Source organism: Morone saxatilis, unplaced genomic scaffold (genome assembly GCF_004916995.1).
Source record: "Morone saxatilis isolate NCDOM2014 unplaced genomic scaffold, NCSU_SB_2.0 Contig8, whole genome shotgun sequence".
NCBI classification, from domain to species: Eukaryota; Metazoa; Chordata; class Actinopteri; family Moronidae; genus Morone; species Morone saxatilis.
The window spans coordinates 14,482,920-14,493,293 of NW_023340257.1; the positions used below are offsets into that span (position 1 = coordinate 14,482,920).

Below are 10,374 nucleotides of genomic sequence, written 5' to 3' on the forward strand. Positions count from 1 at the left end.
GCTGACCAGATAAAACTGGAAATGCCTGGATGATTTCATCCATTTAAAATAGCGCCTTCTATACTTTCTGCATCGCCTGTATGTTTTTTTTTTACTAATTTGCTTGTGGCTGATATCTCGGTGAGAGACGGTCTTTCATTTGACTACACGAGTAACTGAACTGAAAGCCAATATGCCGTCAGTATCATTACCAACACTGTGCCCTAATTCCTTTAACCCTTCTCCAGGCCTCCAAACGAAGGTCTACACTGGTTATGTTTGAGACCAGATAAGACTGTTGCCAAGGTTACACTAACGTTATCGTCTACCATGCTAACACATATGGCCATAACTTAGCCAAACACATGCACGTACAAGTGCTCTTGAACGTCCACATCAATCAAGCCTACTGTCCTGAAGTAAAATGTTGCCTGCCTCTTAGCTATACTGCATTCCACTCATCTTTTGCTCTGTCGTCTCGGCCTCAGACTCTCCTGGCTCATTCTACACCTGGCACAGACCTGGTAGTTTTTGTACATCAAGTTCAAGTCATTTAAAGTTTAACCAGTTTGAAGGAAAGCTAGCTGTGGTTGAATTTGTTCAACTTGAGCTGTAAACAGACACTTCTGTGCTTCCTGGTTTCTGCAGAGCTCAGAGACTGTTCCTGGAAAACACATTTTGCCCAAAAGGACTATTTGTTAATTCCCTGAAAGTTTTTGGATTTCACAATATGGATGATGTTTCCGCAACAAAGTCTGATGACAAACTATGGTCTGCAACGGAATTATCTATTTCTCTTCCAGAGACTTTGTAATTACATAAGACCACCAAGTTGGGTTTGGCCTCCTTCATAAACGCCTGACTCAATAGATTAAAGCTATATGTTACACAAAGCAGTGACTGCTGTCTTACTACACTTGTTTAAGCATAAAAGGAATAAAAATAAATAAATAAATACATGGGCAACACAAAAGAGCGGTACATTAACGTCTATATCATTGTGAATATAATGTGACAATAGGACTATTGGTGAGAAAATGTTACCAATAGAAATAACAGACAAAGGTCAATTCCCACCAGCTATTGTGGTCGGAGAAGGTCGGTCACTGAGCTGCACGTCTGAACAAAACTGATACCACGATATCTATAATTATTCTTGAGTAGCATTATGACCTGAACCTCACTGGTAGTTAGCTGACAAAAGTGTCTGGCTAAATAAGCAAACAAAGCATTGCCAAAATGTCCCTTTATGGCTGGTGGTGACCATTTTCCACAAACAACTTTAGGTTTTGATTAATTAATGGCTAATTAGCCTCAGCATGTAGCAGCACAGCGGCAGAGACAGAAAGGCAACACTTAATGGTTAATGTTTTAAAATTGAATATGAAGCTTAAACTGATTGCATGTATGCAACTCTGAAGAGGGAACTTAGCCTCCTGCTTTTGATAAAAAATTAACTTAGCCCCGGCAGGAGGTGTTTTCCGAGAGAAACTGCATTATTATTATTCTTCTACAGGCGCTCTTCTACAGTATATGATGGGCTGTGGTTTTCCTTTTAGCCAGCGCTGAACAATATTTCCGCTGCTATTTTAAACTATCTGGTAGAGTAAAAATACTTTTGGTCCTATAGCCCTTCTCAAAAGGTAAGCTACTCTTGTTTTTCACCTCACTGGTGCTGTCCCTCCACTGTTTTACTGGGTCAGATGAATATGGTAAATTATTCTCATACTGTAAACTCAAAAAGCTAACCCGACTGTGCAGGTGGTTTTAATGGTGTATGGTCGGCTGTGCAGTCATATTGTCTGGATGTACAGACGGGGCATTTTCTACAGGACTGTTGAACATACACTGAGAACAAAAATAAAAGAAAGACTGACGTTGCAGTGTTACTTCTGTTTTCTTATTCGTGTTAGGTACAGTACCTTCTCAAATGTGAAGAGCCAGCCATACAATCTACCACAGATGCTAATGGAGCAAAAAAAACTGGAATGTGGTTTCTTAATAATAGCTTGGTAAAAAAAAAAAAAAAAGGACTTGGTCTCTTAACATCAGAGCTCTACACGAAGGCCTCAAAGAGGAAGAGGAGACACAAAAGAGTGTCTTGTCTTCCTATTCACTCTAATATTGCTGTGTGAATCTCACAGGAAACTGGGGGTCAAACTGCTACAGACTTTTCCGAGAAGTGAAGCCGTGAAATGAGTCTCCCCTGTGAAAGAGCATAATTGGCCTAGTTAAATAGACATTTATTTTCTTTTTCTCTCAGTGCTTTGTTACAGTTTCCATGGGCTGACAGACAGTTGACTGCAGACATTACAGCAGCGATGTGAGGACAGATTGTCTCTCTGCTAGCAGCCTCTTCACCACACTGCCATACATTCGCTACATTCAACTCCTGTGTAGCATATTTTCAAACCCACTGCACCTTATTTGTTAACGCCAATGTTGACGCTACAGCCTGGCATTTAAACGTGGCCAAACAAGCAAGATGTAAGCTACCTTTGTATGGCAACTAGTTAGCAGATGTGCTGAAGAAACCCTGTCTCCGTTTGGTGAGCTAACGTTGATGTTAGGCTGCTTTAAAAGTCTTTTTCTTTTAAAAGTAGTGCCCCGGCACGTACGGTACAAAAACAACACAGTTTAAGTTAGCAAATGAGCTAAGGCTGGCTAACCCTGACTTCTCCCAGCTGACTAGCTAACTGAGCGTTAGCGACTCCAGACCTGCAGCAGGCGAACATTAGCTAGCTCTCCGCTACTTAGCTGCGGTTAGCTCGTCCTAGCGAACGTTAACGGTTGGTTACCGTTGGTTACCGTTGGGCTACCGTTGGGAGTCAACGTACGAACCTTGTCCATCAGTTTCCAGCATTTCTCCACCGTCTTTTTGTCCACGGCCCCGGGCTGGTGATGGGAGTGGAGGTGGTGATGGTGTGGCTGGAAGGCATCCTTCATCATTCCGATGAGCCCCCCGCCTTTCTTCAGGTTCCCTGCCATGTTCGGGCTCGGCTAGGGTCGGCCAGAGCGGCAGACAGGCGAGGCAGGGCAAGGGGGTTCAGGGGAACCGAACCGCCGCCTGGAGTTAACGTTAGCTGGACCGGGCGATGGTGATCCGGCACCCCCGCGAGGCACAGCGCCCGATTGGCGAATCCGAGCCAGGGTCCGACGGGGGTAGGGGGGTAGGGGGGCAGAGGGGAGGGATGACTATCGGATAAAGGCACCCATCAGTAAACCCAACATCAGTTTGTCAGTTAAACGTCTGGCTAAAACAAACCCCCCTCAGTCACTCACAGCTCCGCCGCGGTGTCTCTCTCTCCGCAGGGACCCACGCAGGCTAATTAGCAGAGCACCAGACCTGTCTCTGCCCGCCCTCAGCTGGAGGACAATGGCACCGTGTCTCTGCCCAGAAGCCGTGTGGACTGGAGTGTGTCCTCTCCTCTTGACAACCCCCGACGTCGTTCCCCCTTTTTTTTTTTTTTTTTTCTTGCCTCAGAAGTAGCAGCTCTTTTCGCCCGAGCCGTGTCTTGACGGGAAGTTGAGCGGCTGTGTGACAGTGTCAGCTATCCCTCCTCTGCGGGCTTGTGCGGGCTGACGACGGATACCGAGGAGAGGAAGTTGCGCTCAAAACTGCGAAAGCTTCGCGGACATGAACGTGGGGACGAGGGTGAATAAATAATAAATGTGGGAATTAAACATTGCCCAGTATTTTTTTTTTTTTCTGTTTCCCTCCGTGACGTGTATGTGCGGCCCTTTCCTGTACGCCCCCTTCCGTTCACCCCCCCCACTCCCTTTCTCAAAACCCAAACTCCACGCCTTCCCTGCGCGCGTTCACGAGCCTTGAATGTAGTCGGGTGCGCGCCTCCGTCTGTACAGCATTGATAAAACGTCGGAGTGATGCTGAATGCAGCCTCGGATTCTCGCAGCGCTGTCCTTGGTCACCCCTGACAACAAAGGACGCTTTGACATGTCTCACTAAAAGTAAGGGTCCAATTACAATGCCCCTTGTGTGCGCGGGCTAAAAAAAGACAACGGTGCACCCCCCCCCATCACCAACACAAGTCAAGTTGTGATTGGCTGTTATTAAAGTCAATCAGCTATCAATCAAGTGGGACAGTGAGTGTCATGGCAACTCACTCAGCAACCAGAGCCCAGCAACAAAGACTCATCCCTGTATGTAGTTAGTGTGGTGCTCAGTTTGTGAACAGGCAGCCACACAGCGAGCAAACATGCCTCCAAAGAAAAAGACTAAAAAGACCACAAAGAAGAAGCCTGAAAAAAGTAACTTTTTTTTGTCCTTTTCTGATGCTAAATTGTGCTTTTCTTTCTTCTTTTTTACCAGTTTTATTGTCTTGTTGCAGGTGAAAATGACTTGGAAACAAAGTATAGACGCAGTGTTCTGGATATAGCCATCCTACAGGATCACATCGGTGAGCAGACATTTTAAACTGCTTTATGTAATGTGTGCTTATGTTTAGGACAAACTACCTATGTGTTAGGGGAAACATGATCAATAACACTCATATTAAAGTTTTAAGAGCACAAATCCAAACTCTATTATGCCTTAATACTTGTGGGCTTTGTAATATAAAAATGTACCCTTTTATTAGGGTAAATGATTATTTTCATTATTGATTTATTTGTTGATTAGGTTTTTTTATTAAATTGATGAATCATTTGTTCAATTTAATGTCAGAAAATGGTGAAAAATGTCCAAAACTCTCATTTAGTGACTTTATAAAATCTGTTGATTAACTAATTGATTAACTGACTTATAACACTACAATGCTCAACTGCTATCAACATGCCTTGACACCAATATTTACTCAGTCTAGTGGTGATTCTACATTATATTAGGCCGTATGTTGAGACTCAAGCACATTTCAAAGGGGGAAATGTCATTTTGTACTCTAAATTAATCTTTTTTTAAAAAGTTTTTACATGGAGAACATACCATCAGGTCACGTCACTGTTTAAAGTAGTGCATTAGTTACATTTCTCAAGTTCTACCATTTTTAGGTAGTTTAATGTAAATATCTCCATTTAATGCTACTTTCTACTTCTGTTCCACTTTCAGAGGGTGTTTTGTTTCAGCTATAGTGAATAGTTACTTAACTCATTAAGACTTTATATACAAAACATACAGAATGATCAACAGTAAATGGCTACTTATAAATTAATTGATAATAATCCTGTAATGAAGTCCAGTCTAGTTTGCTGATAATACTTTTATTTGGGTAAGATTTTAACTTGGAATGAAGTGTGTGTATCATTTTTGTGGTTAGTGAAGGATGATCTGAATACTTCACTAACCAGAGGAAGCTAGATGAGCACTGTCTGTAGCACCTATACAGCAGTACACTACAGCTTACATGTTACAGCCTAACTGGATGCTTGATCGTGTTTTATAAGGCGTTAACTTAGTAAAATATTATATAGCAGAACTGTAATTGGAGCATTTTACCGGTTATTGCCACTTCTGCTTAGGGAAAAAACACTCTGCCACTGCTCTGTACGTTAATTCATGCATGTGTTATTGTGTGATTACCACAGCCTTTCAGTGCGAGTCTGTAATAAAGGTCCAGTCTGATAGAGTTGACCTGAGGAGACGCATGAGAGAAACGGAGCAGAAGCTGCACCACGAGAGACAAGACTACAGGGACGTCAACTCTGGTACGGTGCAGACGGGGCATGAATCAACAATTAGTCTCTCTTTTAATAACCTGAGATAAGCGTGGATCCCTTTGGGAGTGAGGACAAGGGGCGTGTTTGCCAAGGTTCGGGTAATTTTTGAGGAACAAAAAGTCTAATTAGCCGGGTGCCTAAGCTGATTGCTGCATTAGCCTTACAAAGTGAATCAGCAATGAAGGCTACGTCTGACATATTTGACACAAATGTCATCCTAGACCTCAGTCGCCAGTACAAAACCATGCAGACAGAGCTGACCAACAGGGGGAAGAGGCTGGAGAAGGAGGTCAGCCAGCTGAAGGAAGAACTTGGTATGAATACACATCATTTTAATGTTCATATTTAAATGAATTAAGACATAGGCGGTCCGTTTCTAAATTAAAAGTGATGGTAAGCCAGTGTGCATTTGTCTTCCCAGTCCTGTGTCAGGAGGAACTGAGGAAAGAGAAAAGAGAGCGTGAACAGGTGGAAGAGGAGAAGGACGCCATCATAGCTGACCTCCAACACAAGCTGGACAACATGGAAACAGACTACGAGAAGATCCTGCATGTGAGTCGCAACAACGAAAGCAGATACAGACTGATTTAAAGAACCTAATGGGCCTCTATAGGTCTGAGGCCCCATGTGCTGTAAACTTGCATGTACAGGTATGTGTTAGGCTAAGCCTGTTAAAGGGCACCACCTTCCTCATCTGTTTTTGTATAGTGACTGAACGTGGTTTGGTATTTCCCTTTTCTGTGCAGTGTTAGTGGCACTTCTCCATAATGGTCAGGTCAAGATGAGCTTGGGTCTCACAGAGCAGTGCGCTGAGCCTGGACATTTTTATATGAGTTATTGTCAGAGTTTTTGTTTGTAGAATAATGAGACAACCCCGGTGAAACATTTTTTTATACTAATCTACATCCCTACATACGGGGGCTTTAAGGGCACAGCAGGTGGTCATCAGGTTTTGCTCTTAAGCTCCTTTAGAAGGCAAAGCCTGTGTTAAATAGAAAGATTACTGTAATGTAACTGGTGCAGCACTGTAATCAGCTTTCCTGCTGCGCCTCCACTACTCCCATGAAGTCGAATCTTCTTTTTTTTTAAACGTAGTGTCGTAGTTTTATCCATTAAATCTGCTGGAAACCACTTTACAAAAGCCTCAAACAGTTTTCAAACAGTCCAGCCCTCGCTCTGCTGTCATAAGCAGGTATTTGGACGCCTAAACAAAGGTGAACATTAAACGTTAGTCCTCCCGTAATTTGTTAGGACTTTAGGGAGTCACAGGACACCAATCTGCAGGTCAGCCTGGATGCACATCACTGTTGTTTCCACTGAGATGTGAGAAGTTATCTGTCTGAACACAAGTGAGAAGTCAGAAAAATCAGAAGTTGTGTAGATCTGCTGTTGGTTTATGGATCTTATTTCCTTCATCCTACTGGTTGTTTCAGGTTTACAATATTCACAATAATGGCGTACAGTTGTGGTTGGGAGGGTTACTTTAAAAACCTAATCTGATTCAATAACTTGTAGTCAGTAACTCAGTAACAGAATCACAATGTTGAATTAATGTAACTTGATTACTTTCCATTACTTTTGGATTACCTTAACATCAAATTTAAAAAAAAATTAAATGTAAACCAAGGTTTTTTACTTTAGAAATGTCTGACTCTCTGCTCAATGTATTTTTTTAAAGAAAAACTTTTCTTGAAGCTAATTCCTGTAGCCTTTGGACCATTTTCACAGCTGGAAGTGCGAATCTTTCTGTGCTGTGATGTTGTTCCTGTTTCTGCTTTAAAGACAAAATAATGGTGAAATTTCCATCCAGTAAAGCATTTTTACAGTGGTGTTGTGAGACGTGTGTATAATGATTGTATATTGTAGTATATTGTTCTCCTAATCCTCCTAAAAATCCCATTTTTTCCTTTTTTTTTTTTTTGCCTCCTGATTATGTAACTTTGTTAGATGTAATCCATTACTCCCAAAGCCTGAGTACAATGTTATGTTAATCTATAGGTGCAGCGTTAAAGCAGAGTCTTGAATGGAGTCACTATTGACCTTTTATAGGCATCAGCCCAGCTGGCTGAGCACAGGCAGCACGTTTTCAGTGTGCAGATCTTCAAAGATAAGTGGTCAAGCCTGGAGCCCTGTCAGAGAGCCCAGCCTGTGATTATAGATCTAAGATTTAAATATGTAATTATCATTATTTCTCCCTTGCCGAGTATGACATAGAATCTAATTATGCCTCTTCTCATCAGCTCGTTCCTGAAACTCATCACAGTTAAAGGTGGTTATGGGGAGGGAGGGATATCAGGTTAGACAACTGGGTGATTTAAAGAGAAAATTTCAGCTTGCATCTCATTTTCACTGATGTTGTCTGCAGGAGACTCTAGACAGCCTGACTGCCCAGCTGTCTGTGGCTCGACAGGGACGGGAGGAGAAGAGCACAACCCTTCATCAGAATTACAAGGAACTGCTGTCTGAATTTGGCCTGAACGCACTGGACATCTAAAAGTCAGGCTCCTCACAAATGAAAGCAGCTGCTCCTCCCAGTGAGACAGATTTGTTCAATGTTGTATCTACAACTTGGTTCAATTTGATCAGACTCTTGCATCCGCGTTTGGTTCAAATGAAAGTGACGTCCACGACAGCATCAATTTGCAGCTCGCGATTTACTATGCTTAATACGCGGATGGATGTTGTTATTATATAATATTTTACCATCAGGGTACAAAATAGGCTGAGTTATCTATGCACGCATTCATCAGTTCACCATGTTCAAGTCTGTAATGTTGTGTAATGCCCACTAGATGTAGCAAATGACTGTTTATGGTCAGGGAGATGGTGGCCAGAATATGTTAGAGAGTTATACTGTTCTGTGTTTATATGTGTAAATATATTTGGTTATATATTATGTCAAATAAAAATATGTGAGGAAGATTACACTAACATGGTATGAAGTGAAAAGATACTGCCTGAGAGTTCTGTACATGAACAACAGTTAACATCATGATTCAATGATAGAAATGTATTTTCTCAGGCAGTGTTTAATGCTGAGTCAGTGGACCAGAGGCCGAATATGGTAACAGGCAAGACAGCGTAAGATGAAAGTAGCCACATGAACCACAGAGACGTAAGAGACGACATTAACGTTACCCCCACTGCTACACTGTAATACTACGAGGCTGCAGTGTTTTCACTTAACCCACAACTGTGACAAAACGCAACTCATAAGACGTGAAAGTAGAGAAAGTAAACAAAAAGTAATGTTCAATATGAGGTAGTCTAACGATAGACAATAACAAGAAAGACACAAAATAACAGTTAATGATGCAGGAAATATGATTTAGCTGCCCAGCATCGATAAAACCCGACTTCCCCTGCGGGGAGCCAGATAAACAGATTTTACTTCCAAGGCTGCCATTTGTGCGCCTTTTTCATGGCCCAGTGCTATTTTTTTAGCCTCTCATCTGCGGGGTAATGAATCATTTACTCTGGGATTAAGATAATTCTGTGCTCTAACGACCAATTAACACAGGAACTCAAGAGGCCTTTATCTGAAAACCAATATTTTCTCCTCAAACCACAAGGAGCTGCTGCCTTCTGAGAGTATGTGTTTCTGTTTGTTTAGGGTTTAATGGGGTTGACTGCCGTCATCCCAATGCTCAAAATGAGATAAGCACAGTGAACCTGTTAGTGGGGGAACACAAAAGCAGTATTCCTTATGGGAATAAAAATACTCTATAGTAGTACTCAGTAGGTAAAAGTACCAACACAGCACTGTCATACTACTCCATTACAAAGGTACAGTCGTATTTCTGATATATAATACTGCATAGATTGTTAGCACACGATATGTAACATTTAACTGTTGTAGCTGATCAAGGGGGAGTTGCTTTGTTTCAGTATTTAAATCCAGTGGTTTACAACCTATGGGTCAGGCCCCTCCGACTTTGGGTCTTTTAAATAAAACCATCTGAGAGGTTTAGCAGTCTCTTTGGTAGAACTGCTAACAATAACAACTTATAGACATCTGAAACTTTACAAGCAGCCCCAACCAGACACTAATGTTTTAGAAGGGGCAACAAGCCAATGATTTAAGCTTTAACAATGCAAGCTCATCATATATTTTATGTGAATTATTAATCTGAAAAGCAACTATAGCTAACAAATAAGTATAGTGATATGGAGTAGACTGTAAAATCACAATATACAGAAGCATGAAATGGTACTTGAGCACACAATACTTGAGTGAATGTGCTTTAAATTCCTTAAGTACACAGCACAAGTGTATAAACATGTTCATCTTTGTTGAACCAGCAGGCAAATAAGAAACAAGAGCTGTTTTGTCCACGGTGAACATGATTAATGAACTGATTCTAATTTGAACCCTGCTAATGTTTGGCTGCTGTCATCGATGCATTTGCTTGAAGATAAATGATGCTCTCTAAAAAAAGTGGAGTCATTATGGAAAGTGACTGATGTGAACTTCAGTCTTTCAAACTTTAATCCAAGATCAACAAAGACTTTTTACCAACATTCAATACAACTGAGTTTTGTTATATTTGTAAAAAAAAAAAAAAAAAACATCTAAAGGACTGGTGGTTTTGTTATGCGTTACCCTACCGGACTGGTTTCCACAATAAAAGCTGCTTTAATATTCCTGATGACTACCTGACGATGAGTCTCTTCCCGGTGCTGCACTTCCTCTAGAATTTGACTTGTTGTTGACTGTTCAGC

The 10,374-nt window shown here is 41.6% G+C and overlaps 2 protein-coding genes across 2 annotated transcripts in view; one reads left to right on the top strand and one right to left on the bottom strand.

Annotated features, from left to right (window-relative positions):
• cbl (Cbl proto-oncogene, E3 ubiquitin protein ligase) overlaps nt 1–2,967 on the bottom strand; it is a 35,222-nt gene extending 32,255 nt beyond the window's left edge. Inside the window, 1 exon segment of the mRNA XM_035679718.1 lies at nt 2,821–2,967. Coding sequence (XP_035535611.1) covers nt 2,821–2,967 — 147 coding nt within the window.
• A 246-nt stretch (nt 2,968–3,213) lies between these two features.
• ccdc153 (coiled-coil domain containing 153) lies at nt 3,214–9,574 on the top strand. Its single transcript, XM_035679719.1, has 6 exons — nt 3,214–4,248; nt 4,329–4,397; nt 5,521–5,640; nt 5,874–5,966; nt 6,074–6,204; nt 8,018–9,574. Exons 1-6 carry the CDS (start codon nt 4,197–4,199, stop codon nt 8,144–8,146), a joined length of 594 nt encoding a protein of 197 aa, XP_035535612.1. The 5' UTR covers nt 3,214–4,196; the 3' UTR covers nt 8,147–9,574.
• The last annotated feature ends 800 nt before the right edge of the window (nt 9,575–10,374 follow it).